Below are 22,639 nucleotides of genomic sequence, written 5' to 3' on the forward strand. Positions count from 1 at the left end.
TCCACCTTGGCCCCTCCCAGTAGGCGTTGGTTTCCATCAGTGTGAGTGAGGTGATGCAAGAGGTCCTGAGAAAGAGTGTGTATGAAGAGCCGGGCTCAGCTGGGGGCGTTGTCTCACTGTCTCATTGTCTCTTTCTTATCTTCTCTAAGGATGGCGTCCTGTTCCTTGTGTCGCAGTTAAATCAGTGACCTTTCTCCTGCTTCTCTCTGGCCTTAGTGTATGCTGTGAGCACTGTATAAGTGGTTAATAGAGCTGCATAAGCTAATGGTTATTAAAACTACAAATATGCTAGTGATTAATTAAACTGTATATAAGTCAATTGCTACTTAAAGCTGTATATAAGCTAGCTATTAATTAAACTGTATATAAGCTAGTTGCTACTTAAAGCTGCATATAAACTAGCTGTTAATTAAGCTGTATATAAGCTAATTGCTGATTAAAGCTGTATATAAGCTAATTTTCTCAACAAATCCCTCTCTTGACGTCTGAAGGACGTCACTTTCTTTACCTTCCTGCCCTGTTCTCACGCTGGTGTCTTCCTCTGCCTCTCCTGACCCTACCAGGCTGTTCTGCTCTTCCCCTACTGGGTAAGCTCCATAAGGAGGGGGTGGTAATGGTTCCTTGGAGAGGGCAGTGGTGATAGGACGGCCAACCAAAGAACGAATACAGGGTATTATACAACATCCACATGAGACCAGTATTGCAATGAACACACCCGCTGACACTGCTATTGACAAGATCAGGTGCTTCCATTTTCCAAACATGTTTTCCATCCAATCTCCAAATGGATTATTCACACCTGATGCTTCCTGCATTTCTTTTGACAGTACCTTCAGACTATTCAGTGCTTTTGTGACTGAACCGTCCGGCGCAGTATTGTTGGGGATGTTAGTGCAACACAGATCTCCAAACATTGAGCAAAAGCTCCAAAGCCATTTTGTTTTGCATAGAAATCAAAGAAGTGGGGCCAGCTGCTCAGCCAGACCCTCTATTGCATCCCTAGTATGATTAGCCAAACGAAGAACATTGTAATGCACATAATTGATACGATCAACATTTTTATTCACAGTTATCCATGGAATAATACTTGCGATACTCTCAAAACCTGCTGCAATTTGATATACCAATTTGTATTGATTAGGCACTCCTCTGGTTCACTCCGATTGTATCTATGTAGGTTGGACCTTTGTCCAGACTGAACTATCCTACTGCAGTTGCTCTTTTTGCTAAGATATGTCTGCGTCTGTGTTGGGTCAGGTTTTGTACTTTAAATATGGATGCCAGAGTTGTGCAATTTGGTGGAGTAGCCATTTTAGTCATATTTGTCATGCATGCGTATCCTGTTGGGTCAGATTCAGGATATAGTGGTGCTGGTTCGGTGAACCTAGCTGGTCTAGCTGCAGCACAAGCTATACAGCCACCCATTTTGTTTTTTATAGCATTATCAACAATTCAATTTAACCAAACATTGTCGTTTCCATGTCCTGTAGCTAATTGGATCACCTGTTGGTGGTTGCTGAAAAGTCAAATTACAAATTACAAAACAAATTATGCATTTTGCGTCAGATTACCTCGGACCTCTGCTAGAGGTCTGGACGGCTCAGATGCTGGGGCACAGTGTGACAGGTGGTGCCAAGGTGCTCCTGCTTTACCTATGACTTGGACCGAGTGTGAAGTAACCTCCTTCACTTCGTACGGCCCTGTCCACCTGGGGTCAGTCCACTTTTCTTATGAACTTTGACCCTGACCCAGTCACCCTCTCGGATGAGATTTTTACCTTTTCCTGGTCAGCTGCACTGGTTCGCTGGACCTGTTTGGAGAGAGCCTCCGTGAGAATGATTAATGCAGTCACATATGCCTTCATTTCAACTTGCTGCACATCTAAGTATATGTACATCTATGTATCTATGTATATCTATGTATATGACTACCGTCTCTTGGAGGACCAGGCATTTGCCTCCCTGTCATTAACTCATGTGGTGATAGATGCGTCTTATTTCCTTGTGCGCTCCTCACTGCCATTAGAGCTAATGGTAAAATTTTAACCCATGTCAGCTTTGATGCTACACATGTTTTCGCTATTTTTGATTTTAGCGTCTGATTTGCCCTCTCTACCAGTCCTTGTGACTGTGAATGATACACTGATCCAGATCTATGTCTGATTCCTAGTCTGGCTTCAACTTCCTGCAAATGCTTATTACTGAAATGTGAACCATTATCGGAGTATCAGCTCTGTCTGCAGCCACTTCACTACTGTCTGTGCGTCTTCTCTTTTAGTTGGGATTGCCTCCACCCACTTTGAGAATCTGTCCACCATTACCAAGATGAGTAAAGTCCATGCTGATGTCTTGGAAGCAGGCTGATGGTACAGGATAAGAGCCCATAGGTGTTTTGTACGGTTTCTTCACATTGTGATCTCCACAGGTGGTGCATTCGTCGCAGAAGAGGCACAGTGCTTGCATCCTTTGTAATGTTCCTTTCTTTCCTTCGTGCGTGCCTCTGATATCAGTGAGACACACAATTCTGCCATCATGGGATCTCCAAAGTCCACTTTCTCCTTTTGTTGCTCCTTTCCTTTGCCATTCGGACCATTCGTATGGTCCAGCCTTCTTCTGTATCTCAATCAGTGTTTCTTCAGTGATTTCTGGTTCTTGTATGGCTATTTTCAGAACCATCTGTTTTGGTCTGTATCCTCTTCTTCTTTAGCAGCTTCATCTGCCATGTCGTTTCCTGCAGCTATTCTGGTCCTTGTTGTAGTGATGACGCCATATTGATTCCTCCTGTTTCATAGACAATATGTGCTCTTTGTGCATTCTTTTTTTTTCGATTTTCTTGCAGCTCCGAATGTGAATTTCTTTGCTTAGGAGGATTCTTTGATGCAGCTCCTTCTCTTTTCGATTTTCTTGCAGCTCCAAACGTTGCAGCTCCAAACGTGAATTTCTCTTAGGAGGATTCTTTGATGAGTCTCTTTCTCCCCCTTTTTTCTGATACAAAACTGCATTAACATCCCTCTTTTTTGTTCAGAAACATCTAGGTGTAAAGGGAATGAATAGTCAATTGTTGAAGTGCCGATGCATGTGACAGAGTCTACGTGAGAATGGTGAACACATCTTCTGTTTCTTGTGTTCAAACTAAAGGGGGCTGAGGTGTTTCATGATGGAGGATGCTTTGTCTGTGGGCTGTGGGCTGTGGGTTGTAACTGGATATGACGCAGGTATTGTGGCTAATAGATTGGTCGAAAATCTTGTACCATCCGCCAGCCTGTGTTGTTTCCGGCCTTCTGCACTGGCAATAAAAATCTGAAATCAGTATTCCCAAATGTCCACACGATGGAGCCAAAGCTCCTATCCACTGTTCCTGTTGCAGTTCTTGGAGTGGCCACAGTTTTTTCTTCCCAGGTTGTGAAGTGCCAGCAGAGGGAGCCAAACCTCCTCTCATGCCTTCAATTGACATGTTTGCTCTCTGAATTCACACTGGCCCTCGTTCACAACCTTGCTTTCTCTGGAATGTGTGTGTGTGAAATGATGATCTATTTTATTATTAACACTTAGGGTGAAGAAGACGAAAACAGTAATGTTCTAAACATATTTCGAAGTCTCTGTGTGGATAGATAAGCAGAACACTCTGTTCCTGCGTTAAGATGGCAGTTTTCTGCCCTAATCTGATGGGTTTTTTAGCGAGCAGATACTTTCAGGGTTACTGTTATCTGTTCCTGTCGTACGAAAGGATGACGGAGTGCTCCTCTCGGCGTTTTAAACCTTCATACAGTGACCTCACAACTCCGCAATATAGCTTTACAAGTATAACGCATATTATTTAACAGTGTATGAATATATGTTATTTACAAATCTCCCTATATACCCCTGCTAGGTGTGAAATGCTATGTTTTAATTACACATGCAATGGATGTAACTAAATGTTTTATAAGGCCTCTAGTGTGCACCAAGCCCCCACCTTTTTAAATGTCTTCTCTCTGTCCTTGCAGTGGACACAATCTAAGGCCGCACTGTTCTTTCTTATCAGGAAAGCTTTTTCCTCCCTTATTTTCTCAGCGTCTGTTTGACTGAATGAATAGAAGCTTTGTTTCAGCTTTAAACCTTGGACATTCCTAATTTTTAGCGTCTGTCTGGCTGAATATAGTGGCTGCTGTGTTTCCGCATTAGACTTTGCTAACAGTCCCTGGGGAACCCAATTTTCCAATAAATTTAACTACGCCAGTAAAACTGACACTTATATTAACCCTCAGCTGTCTCTCAGCATATTCTAGTGATTTATGTGTGTGTGTGAATGTAACAGTTGTGTATAATGTGTGTTTTTCCTGCTCTAGACACCAAACTTTGAAACAACGCACGAACATGTTGCCACACATCTCAAAACCTCAGCATATGATGTGATAAGCACACGGACATCTGAAACAACTTGACTGTAGCTTTCAGCTCTCTCTCTCTCATATGTACGCTTCAAACATTCACTTTCATTCAAACAAAATTGCAACACACTGCCATTTTTAAATGCGCACAGATCACAAATACGGTAAAGGAATATCTTTAGAAATACAGTCAAACAAATAAACAAAAATTAAAACGTACAGCTCAGCGGCTCAGCTGTCAGCTCGCTCATGTATGCCAAATAGTTCCACTCATTCAAACAAACGTGAATCAATCCGTCACAACACGGTCTCAGAATGAAGTGAAGAGTTTTACAAACGCTGTTAAATGATGAACAAAAGTGAAAACGTACAGCTCAGCAAATAGTCACACGCATTCATACTAAATAATCAAAGTCACACGCTGCCGTCTCTTTAAGCATAAATCAGTCACAAGCTCTTTTTTACACACTCATCACATTCCATCAGCAAGTTTCTTTTTTCTCAAACTAAACAAACAGACACCTCTTGGCCCGCACAAATGACAAACTGCTTCTCAGCAAACAAACACAGTACGGTCTAGAAGGAAATTAATATCTTTACAAATGCAGTGAAACAATGAACACACATTAGAACATACACGGCTGTCTCTTTAAATATAAATCAGTCAGAAGCGCAGAAAACAGCTCTTTTTCTTTTAGACACACTATTTTATATTCCAACAGCAATTTCTTTTTCTCAACCTCATCAAACAGACTGTGTACCGCTGACCTCTCGACCACGATACAAATGAAAAACAAATGCTTTTTCAGCAAACAATCAGTCAAATTATAATCAATTCTGTCCCTATCCTACACACATATCAAAGAGCGCTGCTCTTTAATACATCACACGGCCGCTGCTTATTGTCAAAAACAATGTTACAGCCGGGAGCCGATCCCGGACCTACCGCGTCGAAGACCGTTATTTTAACCACTACTCCATCAGGGTAGCACGTCTACAATACAATTTAACTGCTTTTTATCCTAGGTCATCTCTGGACCTGTACACGTTCTGGCCATTTTCATTGATCTCGTCCGTCATTAACAACACACCGATATAATCAACTTCTGTGCTCTCGTCCAGAAACTCCGTCGAGGAAACTCTAAACAGAGTTACATTATTTTCCACTGGACGCCACTCACGAATTGATACCCGAAGGCTCGATGCTCTTAATACGGGAATTCTGCAGTCACTTTTTCTCAATACAGTTTATCAATGACATCAATAACATATACATATATCCCCGTCATGTTATGCAATTTCTTCGTAGTCCAAGACGTCTTATAATTACGTTAAAGATTACGCTTTATTTGTGGCAGGAATTTGAGCGCTTCAAGCGAGGCGCGTGACCGCGAAAGAAGAGGCGCGCGACCGCGTCTCACACTACTTCACTCTACGCTGCCACAAAAAAAACATCATTTTTCGCCTTTTATCTAACGTCTTCTGCTGGACTCATTCACGCATATGTACAAACACGCATATGTACAAAAAACCCCAAATGCTGGGCTGAACAACCCTGCTGCTGTGTGATTACTCTTTACAATACTTTTATGACTACACAATACTTTTATGACTATGTAATACTTACAGTTCGGACAGTCGGATTTAATTTAGTTTTATGACTATAATACAATACGCAGAATTCAGTCAAATAGGCTTCTGCTCACCTTGTTAGTTGTGTCGACACTATCAGACTGTTCCCGAACTGCAGGCACGACCTGGTGGCAAATACCAGGGCTCCCAGCCTCCAGGGAGACTCGCAGTTTGTTTTCTGAAACACAGATAGAGAGGTCTGTTAACATTCCAACCCGAAGCTCCGTATCATATCTATCACGTCGGGGTCACCAAATTGTTGTGAAAAAATGTTGTGTAGCTGTCTTTCACACTTAGAGCAGGTTTAAGAATGAAACAGAAGCTCTCAGAGGCGTATAGTTTAAATCAAAGCAATAGATTTATTTATCAACAGAGTCATTCAGCCCAGCTATCAAAAACAAGCTTGGGTGCTAATGGATGAACTTCGCAGAGATTCACCATGAGACACGCTTGAACACATCAGCGTGTATCTTAATATAGGGGGTCCACCCCTTGTTACACATTGGCCAAAGTCAAAGATGCAGGCGTGGCACGTTTGTACGTTATGGCGCCTGGATGGAGGCCGTGGATGTCCATCCACCTTGGCCCCTCCCAGTAGGCGTTGGTTTCCATCAGTGTGAGTGAGGTGATGCAAGAGGTCCTGAGAAAGAGTGTGTATGAAGAGCCGGGCTCAGCTGGGGGCGTTGTCTCACTGTCTCATTGTCTCTTTCTTATCTTCTCTAAGGATGGCGTCCTGTTCCTTGTGTCGCAGTTAAATCAGTGACCTTTCTCCTGCTTCTCTCTGGCCTTAGTGTATGCTGTGAGCACTGTATAAGTGGTTAATAGAGCTGCATAAGCTAATGGTTATTAAAACTACAAATATGCTAGTGATTAATTAAACTGTATATAAGTCAATTGCTACTTAAAGCTGTATATAAGCTAGCTATTAATTAAACTGTATATAAGCTAGTTGCTACTTAAAGCTGCATATAAACTAGCTGTTAATTAAGCTGTATATAAGCTAATTGCTGATTAAAGCTGTATATAAGCTAATTTTCTCAACAGTAGGATATTAGAGTTATATAACTCAGTATATGAACTATAACTTATATAAGTAGGATATTAGAGTTATATAACTCAGTATATGAACTATAGTTTATATAAGTAGGATATTAGAGTTATATAACTCAGCATATGAACTATAACTTATATAAGTAGGATATTAGAGTTATATAACTCAGTATATGAACTATAACTTCTATAAGTAGGATATTAGAGTTATATAACTCAGTATATCAACTATAACTTATATAAGTAGGATATTAGAGTTATATAACTTGTGATGCGTGGACGTGGAGGGCAGAGAGTTATGCGCTGCACTCTCCCCATGAGCCGGCTACTGTTGGCAGGTTTAACCCCGTTGTGAGGCCAGATGTCTCTTTGTTTTGACCAACTTCCTACCAATCACGCTGACCCGGGACCTTTGCTGACCTCACCAGAAAACAACTCGGCACCATCTAGTGGACTGAAAAAGCAATTTATTTGATCTTTCTAAAAAAATATATATATATATTTTACAATAAAAGATCGATACTTGGCATCCGTGTATCGATACAATATCGCCATGCAAAATATCGTGATACTATGCTGTATCGATTTTTTCCCCCACCCCTGTATGTATAGCAGCTGGACAGTATAAAGCTCTCACCTGAGTGATGGACACAGTGGACCTGTTGAGGCAGCCAGACTCTGGTGATCAAACTATGCTTCTGTGATCTCCTAGGTTACGGAGCTGAAGAGCTTAGCCAATCATGTGGTTGTCGGGAGTGTTTCCTGCGAGACCAAGGACCTGTTTGCTGCACTCCCCCAGACGGTTGCCGTGGATATTAATGACCTTGGGACTCTCAAACTCAGCTTGGAGGTCACCTGGAAGTAAGTTTGGCCAACAATCCTGTTGGTGTACTGAGAATGATGCTGAGCCTCATGAGTCCTGTACCGTTGGTTCAGATGAAGGGTTATTCATTAGCATACCTTAAAGTTACTGTTTATCTGGTCCTGAACCAGTCTCGGTGTAGTCCTGATCCTCTCTATGAACCAGTCTCAGTGTAGTCCTGATCCTCTATCAGACCTCCATCAGTACAGAGACCATCAGAGAGAAGATGGTCTGTTTCTATAGAGTTATTCTTGATGCTCGTCATCGGTGCCATCGGGTCGGATTCTGGTGAAACCAGATGAACTCATGCAGGTTCACCAGAACCTCCTTCAGCTCAGCTTTAGATCACTGCAGACCATCACACCCTGGACACAAGCTGTCCACCTCCTCCCCTCTGGTAGGACCTACAGGTCTGTACGCCAAGACCTCCAGACACAGGAACAGCTTCTCTCTGCCGTCACTCTGATGAACAGTGAATCAGTCACACTGCACTACTACCTCTGCTGCACTATCACCTCCACTCACACATCACCTCCATTCTATTGACATTGTTGTTTATAGGTTTATGTTCATATATACATATGTATATACTTTTCTGGTTATATATTTATACATAGAATGTACATAGTTGTTAAATGTTTATAGCTACATCTGTTCTACTTGTTGTTTTTTTGCCCTTGTTTTATTTTTGATATATATTTTTTTTCTCGTTTATTGTAAACTTGTGTACGTCCATTGAGAGAGAAGTGGAAACCGGAGTAAAATTCCATGTATGCGTATGCAGACATGGCCAATAAAGCTGATTCTGACAGCGTGGCCTCCAGCAGAGACCGGTCCACCGCGGACAGACCCAGATCCTCCAGCAGAAACCGGTCCACCGCGGACAGACCCAGATCCTCCAGCAGAGACCGGTCCACCGCGGACAGACCCAGATCCTCCAGCAGAGACCGGTCCACCGCAGACAGACCCAGATCCTCCAGCAGAGACCGGTCCACCGCGGACAGACCCAGATCCTCCAGCAGAAACCGGTCCACCGCAGACAAACCAAGATCCTCCAGCAGAGACCGGTCCACCGCGGACAGACCCAGATCCGGCTTCGTTGCAGCCTTCCACCTGCAGTCGGAGCTCGGGCGGGAGGTGGAAAGCTCCGCACCCGGCAGCAGGGTCTCCTCTTCCGGCCAGGGGCAGAGCTTCTCCTCGCTGCTCCACTGGGAGCCAACACCGACACCATGCTGCTGGAGGCCCAGGTCCGCTGGAGACAAGGGAGGCACGGGAGAACCAGATCAAGGACTGCGCTAGGCAGGCTTTGAGACCCTGCTGCAGTAAAATGAGAGGTTGTCTTAAGGGACTCTGGTGCTCGCAAATACTACCTCTTCTGTCCACAGGGACCGTCAAAATCAACACAAAAGTAAAGTTCCGTATTGTTGCTTTAAATATTATATTGAATCTTTATTTATTTACTCTTTTATCTCTGTCTTCCCCTGCCGCCATTCCGTTTCCCCCTCTCTGTCAGTCCATTTGATAAAGATGACCTGGGGTCAGTGGCAGGCGCTGTCAACAAAGCTCCAACCGTCAGTAAGAGACTCTCAACCATCTTCAACCAGAGTCCTCCTGACACACCATCTTTACGTGAACAGGCCTTCTACGTGAGTTCTCCTCTAATCTGTTGCCTTCTCTTTTACACTTGTCTCTCCAGAGTCACGTTCCACTGATGCTTTTAGAATCTGGATTATTTAGTTTCGTGTGATATTCGCTCCCCTTATGTCTGATGAGCGGTGCAGACTGAGGAGAACACACATCTCTTCTTTACACAGACTGTAACGCATGCTGTTTGTTTGAGTTTTTGTAGATTATTCATGAAAGGTAATTGATGTGAAAACAAGAAGGAAAAACCTTTTCATCGTAGAATTGATCGGATTCATCACGTCTGGAATGGGCCGTGTACTTGTGGAGAACAGGAGCTCAGATCTCGTGGTTTAGAGCCGTGGAGGGAGAATTTGAGTTTCAGCCAGCAAGCCAGCGGTCCCTAACTTTCCCTTTTGTTCCACCTGCTGCTACTTTGACGTGCAGTCTCTGCCTCGGAGTGCGACCAGGCAGCAGCACTGGCCGCTGCTGGACATCTTCAGAGACACACTTAGCCAGAGCTGTTCCTGTAGCGACAGCTCACCAACAAGACCGCCCACTGCAGTAAGTCAATACCGAGTAGAACCCCGGCAGCATGTAGGAACACACAGCCCACTGGAGTATTGACTAGTGACAGTAATGGTGGTGTAGAACCTAGAACAGTAGTCTCCCTTTGTTTGTGGAAATATGTATGCAAGGTTTCCAAACATCTCTTCAGCTGATTTCACTGGTTGAGAGCAGGAAGGGGAAATCTGCTGCTCTGGTGTTTGGTCAAACTGAAGATCTGCATACATATGACTCCCCACTGGCCTATAGCGCAAGTACAACCTCCAATAGAACCTTGACTGTACTTTCTGAGGACGAACCTTGGAGAATGGTGGACCTATAACTCTGTATGATGTATGATGAAGTTCTGACAGTGTAAAGCCTGTGAGAGAGCCAGACAAACAAACCTCCAGGTGAACTTGTTTGAAAGACAGATGAATGATGAATGGTAAAAAAAATGTCCAATATAAACATTGATCAAAGTTTCTGCTGAGTGAAGCCATGTGGAAGTGTCTTAAAGCTGCATTCTCTCTAGTGACCACCGGGGGGCGACTCCTCTGGTTGTATAGAAGTCTATGAGAAAATGACTCTACTTCTCTCTTGATTTATTACCTCAGTAAACATTGTAAACATGAGTTTATGGTCTCAATCTCTAGTTTCAAGTCTTCTTCAACACAGCATGATGTTCATTTAGTACATTATGGTCCATTTAGAGTCAAACAGACCATAAAGCAGGGGATGCTTTAGGGCGGGGCTATCTTGATTGACAGGTCTCTAATAGACTATAAAGCAGGGGATGCTTTAGGGCGGGGCTACACAGTGATTGACAGGTCTCTAATAGACCATAAAGCAGGGGATGCTTTAGGGCGGGGCTACACGCTGATTGACATGTCTCTACGTCTCTACGTCACTCCTCCTCAGTCCAAATATGGTAACTTCTGTTCATTGGCTGCCAAAAACCCAACATGTCCAATAATGATCCAAGATGGCGAATCGCAGAACTCGACGCTTCATAACATCAGTCCACAAACCAATGGGTGACGTCACGATGACTGCGTCCACTTCTCATATACAGACTATGGCTTACACCTACTGTACAGCTATGGACCAACTATGCTTGTGCGAGCATAGTTTAGTGAGCAGAGGATTATTACTGACCTTTCAGCTGCGCTCACTTTGAGTTTGACCTCCAAGCAAAGTGCTTTAGATAATCTGGATAAACTCTTGGTGTGTTTACTACCCGCCTGATTGTCTGACTGCATCGAACTTCAGTGTAGTGGTATCGCTCTGTTCTCAGATTCCAACCAATACTTATCATAAGTGATACAAATTATGGTCAAAACTATGATTGCAACACCTAAGTTGATAAAACAGGAATCGTCCTTTATTCCTTGAACATCTCTCAAAAGTGCTGCTGAGTGTGAAGGCCTTAGAAACTGATGAAAAATGCCTTTAAAAGCTCGGAATTTGAAAGCTCGGATGACATTCCGTCGTCCGACCGTGACGAAGTGTCTCTACCTGTTCTGAATGGTTGGGTCGGGCCCATGTAATCATTTTCAAACCGGTTTGATATCACACCAAACATAGGGAAATAGGGAAAGTCCACCAATTTGACTTACTATGTGTAACACGAGACTAGAGAGAGAGAGGCCATGAATGAGAGCGTAGCGACGCCAGTCCACCTTGTGGCAGTAAAGCAAGTCTATGGTCTTTTGGTTCACCTCTTTCGTCGGCTTCAAATCCAAAACGTTGCCATGTCTGGGCAGTTTTAGTTTTCTTTGAGACAGGAAATACGACAGGGGCATGGATGGCAGCTCCACGAGCTCCTTCCTTGTGGAGGTTGTAGATTATTAAAATGAAGAGGGGGGGGGACTGTTTTTGACGCAGTGTGTTCGCGGCAGTGGACTTTGGCCTTCCTCTACCGTATCTTGTCTCATCGGCCAAAAACACCACCAACATCAACCTTTTAGTTAACAAATGCAACATGCGAAGCTTTTCATTCTCCCCTTCAGGTCATTCATGGTGTTGCTCTTCCTAAGTATGAACTGTGATGGAAGCAGTTGTTTGGAAAATGACAAAAGTAAGCTTGAGAGAGCAGTTCCAGCCCCCACCTCCTTTCACACCGCTGCACACCCGGCCAAGCACTGCACAAACAAAGTGGACGTGATCGTCACGTCGTCTATTTTGAAAGGTCACTAGAAGGACACAGCCCTCTTTTGATTCCAGTGTTGTAAAATGTGTTTCAAATGCTGTTCGGCGATCCGAAAAGCACCTAGTTTGAAGCACACTGAGGCCTTGTGTAACAATGCTATGATAAGTATGATGACTGATGACTTGTAATGTTGTCATGTTTCTGGTCGATACGTTGAAGTTAGGTGCTGCGTTACAAAGCGCATTATTTTTACTGTTAATACAAACCATATCCGCCCTCACAAGCTACCAACTGTTCAGTATACATTGAGCTGGGACTCACTACTTCCTCGCTACTTCCTCGCTACCTCCTCGCTACCTCCTCACTACTTCCTCCTCACTACTTCCTCGCTACCTCCTCGCTACCTCCTCACTACTTCCTCCTCACTACTTCCTCGCTACCTCCTCACTACCGCCTCACTACTTCCTCGCTACTTCCTCACTACCTCCTCGCGACCTCCTCGCTACTTCCTCCTCGCTACTTCCTCGCTACCTCCTCACTACTTCCTCCTCACTACCTCCTCGCTACCGCCTCGCTACCTCCTCGCTATTTCCTCGCTACCTTCTCGCTACTTCCTCGCTACCTCCTCGCTACTTCCTCGCTACCTCCTCGCTACTTCCTCCTCGCTACCTCCTCGCTACCTCCTCGCTACTTCCTCCTCGCTACCTCCTCGCTACTTCCTCGCTACCTGCTCGCTACTTCCTCATAACATTGCATCTTGAACTTTGACCCTCTTTCTCATACATCCGGACACAGTGTCAGTTTGTAGCAGCTTCAATAGTTAGTTAGCATTCTGATGCCTTTGTCATTAAAACAATGTAGTCTCACAAATATTTATATCAATAGAGCAGCTTTTATAACAATCCCATTCATTTTGGCACATTGATCAACTTACTCTCAGCAGTTTGTTTGGTCCCCAGGTCTCAGTATGTTGCAACATCCCACAGCAGTTTAACAGGGAGACGTTCTCTGAGACTTCCCGTTGATATACATTTATATACTTATATTTATGTATGTGGAGTGTGTCCACTGAGCTCTGTTTGCCTCAAGGTTCTCTGTTGACATATCCGTTTCCATTCGGCTGTTCTTGTGCAGCTCACTTTTCTACAAATGTGGTCACTGAAGCAGAACGGAAGATAACAAGGCAGAGTTGAACGCCGCTCGTTACATGAACTGAAGAGAATGAATGACTGTGTGTTTGAGTTTGCCAGATTGTTTAATCGGATGCACCCTGGATCGTCAAAAGCTGTCGACCCAATTGAACCCAACCAACAGATGTCCTTACATGTTTGCTGTTGCCGTGTGATGTGTGACATATCAGCAAAGTGGAAGAATCCAGAGTCTTACCCAGCGAAAGTAATCACTAAGTGTGTGAACTATGGGATCCGGCCAGCTGGGCTGCCGTGTGGTGTTGGCCGGCATTAGCCAGCTGTCTGTCTGTTGAAGCTTGTGGCCCGGATCCAGAATGGAAGTGAGGCCCTCAGTTCCTTTTGTGTTTGTCAATTAGCCTCCAGGATTTTAAATAATGGAAAGCACAATGGAACACCCCAACATCTAACACACATGTTGTTCCTCTTTCTTCTAGTGCTATTTATCCATCCAGATTGTCTGCCTCCTCTTGAATATAATGGGACGAGATGAAGAACATACATTTAAGCCACCACTTTCTCCTCAGGCCAGCCTTTAACACAGCGCTGCTCTCTTATAGAACATGCTCCGCCGTCATGAAGAGTTAGAGAACGGAACAGCGTGGTCTAACTCATCAGAATCCTCCGATGACTCCTCCAGTCCTCGGCTCTCTGTGGGAGGGCTACGCAACTCCACACACCACAAGGTAACGCACACAGAAGAAGCCTCTTCATGACTCTATCCAGCTTCTCTCTGTCTGTCACGGTGTCATCGTCTTTGTTCAGGATCGGTCTGCATGTGGCTCCATCATGGTGATCCATGCAGCCGACCCTATGGCTGTTCAAACATTGTCTTTATGTCTCTTTCACTTTTAACAGCTTGAGGAACCATGATTTGTTTTCATCTTTACTAATAGTTAAAGGTTCTAAAGGATCATGCTGGTAATACTCTGGATTCTCAGATCAGACCAAAACCAGCCATGTCAGCCCATTGGTTCCACATATACAGTCCATGGTTACATCTTTAACAGCTGCTCACTAATATCTAGTTTCATTTTTAAAGAAGGCTTTGGTATTTCCTAAAACTGCTGGCCACTGTAGTTTTTATCAAACATGAACTTTTGTTTAGTTATTATATCACTGTGAACTGTGAAGGTATATTATAGATAGATAGATAGAAACAGTGCTGCAACACCAGCATTGTCACCTCGGCTCCACCTGGAGGTTTCTCCTCTCTGTCAGAACTCCGCTTCATCAAAGAGGATCTGCAGGATTAGTCTGTTTCCTGGTGAGGGAGAATAAGCATACAGAAGATAACGATGCTTGTCCAGATGTTGTAAACATGGATTGACATGGAATATAGAAACTGTGTTGAGTTTATTTTTCAGATGTAATAGAAGAATAGATATTCATGACAACAATCTCAGATTTTCCATCACATACAAATATATTTGCAGCTAAGCCGGATAACGGCGCTAACAGCGCTAATGAAGCTAACATTGCCAACGACGATGCGGTCGGTTAGAACAGTCTCTCCGTAGACTTGAGGCTGTGTACCTAAACTCCTCAAACATAGAAGAGCTGCATTTAAAGTCTCACAATGTAGCTCCTGTACTGGTATCTAACATCTTCGGTGAAGGGAAAACATGCAACAACAAATCAAGAGATTCAGCGGACAGCAGTAGAGCAGCTGTTCACTGAGGGTTTGATCTGGTCCATCATTCTACATCAGAACAAACGGGACACGCCTTTTGTTATTGCGTTGGGTTGGACCGCCCGTGTGACTCAGCGTGTCTCCATCTCTCTCGCTCTCCAGTCAGTGGTGGTGACACCAGACATCCAGCCAGCTGCCAGCGGGAGTTCCTCCCCACAGCCTGACATCTCGTTCTGCCCCAGAGACTCCTCCTCCTCGACTCCAAACTCCACCCACAAAGTCTGCACCATCAGGGAGCTTCCCGACACATCCGGACACAGAGCACAGAGCGACAGGTAGAGTTTGATTTCAATTTATGTGCTTCTTCTTTGGGTGGAATTTATTTAAATTCTACTTTACAGTCTGATAATGTCACATTTTTTAAATTATATTCATTGTTACATTTGACCATGGAGACAGAGATGTGTTGCGTGCTTAGTATATAGTGTCAATACTAACATGAACTAACACTCAAACTGATTTGCAGGGAAGAGGAAAAGGGGACGGTCACTGTGATGACCAGACCTGACAGCGAGGAAGAAGACGCAGGGAAACAGTCCTCCACCACAGCGGCGAGCAGCAGCCATGCCTCCCGCAGCTACTCGCGCTCTCTGAGCCACATCAGTGAGAACAGCACCGATGGCATCGTGTTGACGGACAGGTCAGCCGAATCCGGAGAGGTGATGTCTTTGGCTTCAGGGATCTCCGTCAATGACATCGAAATGGAGCTGACCAGCAGAACTCCTGAGCCGCCCAGCTGTGCTGCCTCAGACGCTGACATGTCGCCAACCCGGCTCGCTGTCTTCAAAGGAAGCACAGCACCTGACGAGGTCACAGATATACACAGGGAGGAACTGGACCCGGCCGGCTCTGTCCTATCATCCTCCCCTCCCAGGCCTGAAGTAGTGGACTCTAACGCTCCGTCACAAATGAACACAAACCCATCGCCAGAGTGCAACACGTGCCCAGAGAGCGTGGACGTGACGTATGTAGCCCGCCGGGTGTCGGTGGAGGAGGAGACGCCAGGTGACGGAGCAGATTGTCTCTCCAGGGAGGGTGGTGATCCGTGGGACAGTGGGCTTGAAGATGCCCTGGCAGCTGTGGTTTCCTCTCTGGATGATTATAGAGGACAGTTCCCTGAGTTACAACTACTGGAGCAAGAGCTGAAGCTACTGCAGGTCACACTAAAGGTGAGGACGGAGCATGTGGGAAACGAGAAAAGTTGCTTTTAGAGGTGTGTAGTAATTGTAATTAGGGCCCGAGCAACCGACAACGTTGGGCCAGCGAAGGCCCTGTTGAAATCAAAAGGATTATTAAAGCAGCGATGAACGGGCCCTCGCACCTTTGCGTACCTCGGGGTGCTAGCGAGACCTCGGCTTATGCGGCCGAGAATGTCTGCGACCGTCGGACAACGCGACCACGAGTTAGACGTTTTTTCCTGCTTGGAGTATTTGACCCTGGAAACTATGCTTTGCAAATAGTCCACCACTTCCTGTCACCACTGTGTGGCACTAAACAACGCCTGTACACATGCATTATGTTGCTCTATATCAAGTGTAGACAACATCATGTAAATGTCATTTGAATTAGATATTGTTTGTCAAATAACGATGATTTCCTTTCGCCATTAGGTGGCGCTTTGACTTAGAAGGATAATTGACTTGTTGACATCCTCAGGCCATGCCTGTTATCAAGCATGGCAAGTTTGGGACAGATTTGAACAAGTCCAGTGGAGATACATCAGCTTGCTGTTTCATGGGGAGTCACGTAAAAAGCTACGCCATTCCACCAAACGTAAAGCTTTTGACAACTTTTAATCACAAAGCTCTTTGGATTGTACTGTCCCAATTTGAAGTGGCTCTGAAAAACTCCCTAGGAGGAGTTCGTTAAAGTATAGAGCCTTGAAATCAAGGGAAAATTCGCACAGAACTTAAAATGGCCGACTTTTGCTTGATTGTAGAGCATGTTCCCAGGAGACTTTTTTTTTAAGTCTCCATATGATACATGTACCGACCAAATTTCATACATGTAGGTTAAAAGAGGTGCTGGGCCAAAAATCCACATGAGCTCTTTAATTACGACATATGTACAAAGTTCCATGAGTTTGAGTATACCAGCCATTGTTTCATTGTTTCATTGTTTCATGGCGAACAAATCCAAAAACTCACAATATTCATGATGAACTATGATCAATGTCGTAAGGCTTTCTTTCTAAAATGTGAGGTTGATCTGGTGAAATGGCAAGGAGCAGTACATCCAAGTGAAAAACTTGTCATTTCCCTTTGCCAGTAGGTGGCGCTATGACTATGTGAAAATTGAGGCATTGGAATGTTTTCAGGCCTGGACTAGCATCCTGCAAAAGAGATTCTGGGCAGATTTGACAGTGTACCTTGGAGTTACAACAACTTCAATTTTGAAAAATTGCACAAAATGGATGCCACACCACGCCAAGGTTTATTATGAAAACTCGTGATTTTTCATTATAAAAGTCTTAAGATCGTGCTGACTAAATTTGAAGCCGATCGCATAATACTGTAGGAGTTCGTGAAAATACAAAGCCTGAAAACAGGAAAAATGGCCCAAAAGAGCTTACGACTGTAGCGCCCCCTAGTGGCTGAAGGAAATGAAAATGTGAGCGTATGTTACAGGCTGCAATGTGAACATTTGTCTCACATTTCGTGATGACAGGCACAATGGTTTTAAAGTTAGGTTGATTGATGTACAGGGCCATGCCCCTATAAGTTTATTGGTCCATATCTTCTTAACACGATAAGTTAAACACATTTTGATGACATCGATTCAATAATGATCCACCTCAAATTTGGTAGCAATCTGACCCAGCGTTCAGGAGCAATTTGCAAAAATGTGTTTTTCATAAAAGTTTAAATAGTGGAAATCTGAATGGGCGGAGCTTCAAAGTTGGTTGATTGTTGATTCTAACTTCTCAACCATTTTTCCTAAAATCACCAGATTTTCAGCATATGTGCACATTGCATCCTGTAGTATACCCTGACATTTTCATTTCATTCAACCACTAGGGGGAGCGACAGTAAACCCGCCATGTTGTGCTTTTTTGTCACTTTTCGCAGTCTTCAGCCTTTGTACTTTACCGAAGTCCTACAGAATTAATGGGATCAACCTCAAATTTGCTCAGGATGCTCTTCAGACCTTTGTGACGAAAAGTTATCAAATTTGTGAGTTTTCATGGAAGAACCTTGATGTGGTGTGGCGGCCATTTTGCCTCATTCGGCATGAACAATACAGTTGTTATAACTCCAAGATACATTATTCAATCTGCAGAAAATTACATGCACATGATGCTACTTCAAGTATGATCATATATCAATGCCAATATTTTCATTGTCATGACTAATGACGTCATCATTAGTCATTGGTTTGTGGACTCACTTTTTAAGCCTCGAGTTCGGTGATTTCGCCGTCGCCATCTTGGATTACGGCCGTTGCTGCGTTGTTTTTCTGGCAGCCAATGAACAGAAGTTACCATATTTGCAATGCGTAGGAGTGACTTAGAGACTGATAGAGACCTGACAACCACCGTCTGCCCTGTGGTCTGTTAACATTAGCGACTGGATTTATGTGAAAGAATGCTCTTGTTTATCTGCTGCTGTAGCTTCAGCAGTTCAGCGGTTACTCTGCTCAGAGTCATGAGGAGTGTTCAGCTGTACTGCTGTGGGCATCAAAGACATACCTGACTATTGACGTATGGTCTGTGTATGGATCTGTGTGTGTGTGTGTGTGTGTGTGTGTGTGTGTGTGTAGGGCGGTAGGCACAGCCGGTCGCCCAGCGCGGTCAGCCTCACGGTGGAAACGGCTCTGGGCAGCTTCGATTTCCTCAACACATCTGACTGGGAGGAGGAAGAGGAGGAGAAGGGCGACAAGAGGAGTAGAAGTGGAAGGTCAGTGCTGACAAATGAACTGAAACTGTAAAATACTGAAATCCAACCAAATGTGTGATTTATCCAAAACTACTGCACACTCTTCATCAGCCAGTAAAGGCAATGACATGTCCTTAGAGCAGGGGTCTTCAACTAAAATTCCAAAAGGTCCAGAATTGAGAAAATCTCCTCCGGCAAAGGTCCGAAACATTACAATAATATCTAACCCGCGGTATTTAGTGTGTGTATATATATATATGTGTATATGTGTGTATATATATATATGTGTGTATATATATATATATATATATATATATATATATATATATATATATATATATATATATATATATATATATATACACAAGATGTCTCGTAGTAGTAACAACGTCTCTGTGTAGTCAACAACTGTCAAATAAAACAAAGAAAGTACACATCAATTATATCTTAATTATTATTCTCAGTTTTCAAATTTAACTGGATGGATTATAAATAATACATAGAAATACATGAATAAATGTTCTCATTTCAAGTACAATAAGGGCTGGATTGAAGAATAACTGACTTAACAGAAAGCTTTTCAAAATGTTCATCTTAAAATAAAGTAATTCATTTCAGAAACATTCATTTCACTGAATTGTCCTGCAGCTTTAAATTCAGTTCATTCAGGTGTGAAGTGATGTCAATAAAAAAGCCACAATATAATATTTTTGTCATCTAAAGGGATAAATCAGTGAGCATGGACTTTGTCGAGAAGAGTGAGCTCACGAGAGCTGCCTCGAAAACATGCATACACGATCAGGGGAAGGTCAGGATATAAAAAGCATAAAGCATATACTCAGAAATCAATAGTTAAAGTGTAATCGAAAGATAAAGTGTATGATCGTTACATAACGAATGTTTAATGCACAGAGTGATTTAACAAATGTAAAAACTGATTATAATAATATTCTGTGTGACTGGAGCCAAGATGTGGGAAGAGTGTTTTGTCATGATGAGTCAGCAGAAAGAGTGAAGTTAGGAACAGATGTTTTTGGGTGTGGATCGGAAAAGACTGTTGCAAGAGATGAGTCATAGAGGCATAACATATATAATATAGGATAAGTCTGAACTTGTCTGGACTTGTCTAGACATGTCCAGAACCAAACGCCCACTCAAGTGGGTGGGGGAATGAGATCATGTGTTGGATAGGAGGGGGCAGAACAGACAGCCCAAATGATGGATAAAAGGAGACGCTTGCAAGCGGCAAACTGGGATTTCTACACGAGAGCCGTCTAAGTGCTCTGAGAAGAAGATACGGACGATCGCAACTGAAGCATCGAGGACTTCGTCTCTGTTCACGAAAAGAAGACCGCTGTTCGTGGACAATAAGATTTAAAGACGGAGATTTTCCTCTCCCCACTGCTCGACTCTTAACAACTGGACAACGGAGAAAACGCGGCAGCCCTAGAAAGACTTTGTACTGAGTTTTGAGGACTGTTGGCCGAACTTCGCTGCGAGAGCAGGAGGAGCCCGAGGGTCCGGCCGGACCTTCGCTCCTAACAACTCCAAAAGAACCTTTTCATCGCACCATTGAAGATCCAGCTCCAACCGAGCCGTCTCGGCATCTAAAACTAATGAGTATAATCTGAAGAAGAATCAAGTGTAGTAACGTTTAATGAGAGCTGTAGCTTAACCCTTGCAAACTAACTAAATATAACCTGCAATAAATATCTAATCTGCATTTAAAGTAAATTTCTCAAGTGCATTCATTTGCTCAAGTAGTAAAAAGTTCCTCGTGGCAGTAAAAAGTTAAAGCCATTGTATGTAACAACTGAGTTCTGTAAGGTTATCCTAGAGACCGAATCCACTTAACAATCCCTTACAGTTTTAGAAAGAAGTAATCCTAGCCGTTAAAACCTAACCTGGCATTTACCAAGAGCACGGATCCATAAGAGGGAAGCTGCCATAACCGACGCAACTGGTGGGAGCGCCCGGGGCCAGGACTGGTCTCTCGGCCGAGCGCGCTCAGACCGGAGGAAGCAGGGTAGACGTCGGGAGTAACGGCAGTTAGAAGAGCCAGGCGAGTTCCCCCGCAAGAACACCAGCTCGACAATCTTTTAATAGAGAGCTGAGTCAGTAAGTAGCCCCGTATCGGGCCAGAAGTACTCCAGGATCTAACAACTTTATCTGTGGTTATTAAACTACTTGTTTCAGCTCTATCCTCTCTGTAACATCATTGTTGGGACAGTGAATTCATGTGTTAGATTCTGATAATTTTGGGCTCTTAGGTTTATTTTCTGTGTCTTCATGTAGATGTGAGTGGGTACATTTGTTCAAGAGAGTTGTGCTTTGTCTCGTAGTGCGCTTCATTTGCCGCTTTTATCAGCAGTTACGGTTTCTGAACATATGAGACATGCTGGATTTAACTGCCTGTGGGAAGAATTAACATATGAGTCTGTTCATTCATGCTTATAAATTATATTCTCTCTGAACACGTTTCTCTTTTTGGAGAACGTCATGTGAGATAACTTCTCTGATCGGCGCAATATTCCTGCTGTTTCTATTTCCTCGTCTCTCCCCCGTGTGTCACGGTGTGTAAACCTCGCTCGAGTCAGGAAACTTGTCAGAACACTCATTGGCTGAGCTGCATCACGTGATGTGATTTACACCGCATTGGTCGTGTGACCTGCACCGCTGAACAAGTACCGTAACGTCTGATTAAAGTGCGCCGGTTAAAGTATGAACTCGCTGCCTAATATGTATGATTCCAAACTATCGACTTTAGGTCCTGGGTCCGCCAGTTGGAGACCCCTGCCTTAGAGGGTAACTTCACTATTTTTCAACCAGGACACTATTTTCACATCTTTTCATGTTTATTAATGGGGACAACAATTTTTGAAATTGGTTCAGTATAGTATTGAGGGAGAGACAGGTGTCAATGTCATCACTGGGGCAACTCCTCACGTCAATATATGTTCACTTCCAGTGTTGTAGTAGCCGCTGAAGGCTCAGATTGTAATTAGAAATGTGTGACTATGGAAAGAACCCACAGAGACACTAAACACTGCTGCTGTTTCTTTACCTTGTGCTTGATCAGGTCTCTTCGTTGTCACCGTGCGTTAGACTCCTTGGTCCGTGTTTCAAGACAGGTCGGGTGGGTCACCTGCATCGCCACAGACTCCTGAGGCCTTTCACTGGAGCCGATTTCCCCCCCCCCCCCCCCCCCCCGCCGTGTTTCAGCTTCATTTGTTCCCAGCCAGCAGACGTCCAGTCTCCTCTCGCTCCTGTTATTGAAGAGTCTTGCTGCCATCTCGTGGAGCCGGGTTGCACCATCACCGCTCTGTTAATTAAACTGCTGTTTGCAGCTCAGAGAGCTGGAAAAACGTGTGTTTTCATAACTTCCTGCTCATTTCTCTTGGCTTGATGGCTGATTCTCTCCATGTCTTGTTGTGTATAGTGTCGTACCCTGTGATATCTTAAGTTAAAAATGTCATCTCATTTATTGCTAAAAATAGTTTTCGAAAGTTGTTTAGTTACAATTTTATAATGACTAAGAACTTTATTCATTATTTTTACTTCACTCACTCTGAGTGAGTATAAATTCTAACCCAGTTTACTGGATCATTCCATCACCATTAGTGATGCCTTAAGCCTGAAGGTCTTCTTAA

General features: G+C 43.8%; 1 protein-coding gene across 1 annotated transcript in view; it reads left to right on the plus strand.

Moving 5' to 3' along the window:
- LOC306775081 (rho family-interacting cell polarization regulator 1-like) overlaps positions 1 to 22,639 on the plus strand; it is a gene marked incomplete at its 5' end in the record, with an annotated part of 107,218 nt that overhangs the window by 73,497 nt on the left and 11,082 nt on the right. Inside the window, 6 exons of the mRNA XM_079265305.1 lie at positions 7,764 to 7,912; positions 9,427 to 9,559; positions 13,982 to 14,107; positions 15,217 to 15,389; positions 15,581 to 16,283; positions 18,874 to 19,010. Of these exons, the coding sequence (XP_079121431.1) occupies positions 7,764 to 7,912; positions 9,427 to 9,559; positions 13,982 to 14,107; positions 15,217 to 15,389; positions 15,581 to 16,283; positions 18,874 to 19,010 (1,421 nt within the window). The remainder of the gene's footprint in view (positions 1 to 7,763; positions 7,913 to 9,426; positions 9,560 to 13,981; positions 14,108 to 15,216; positions 15,390 to 15,580; positions 16,284 to 18,873; positions 19,011 to 22,639) is intronic.

This window comes from Melanostigma gelatinosum (assembly GCF_949748355.1).
Source record: "Melanostigma gelatinosum genome assembly, chromosome: 1".
NCBI lineage: Eukaryota > Metazoa > Chordata > Actinopteri > Perciformes > Zoarcidae > Melanostigma > Melanostigma gelatinosum.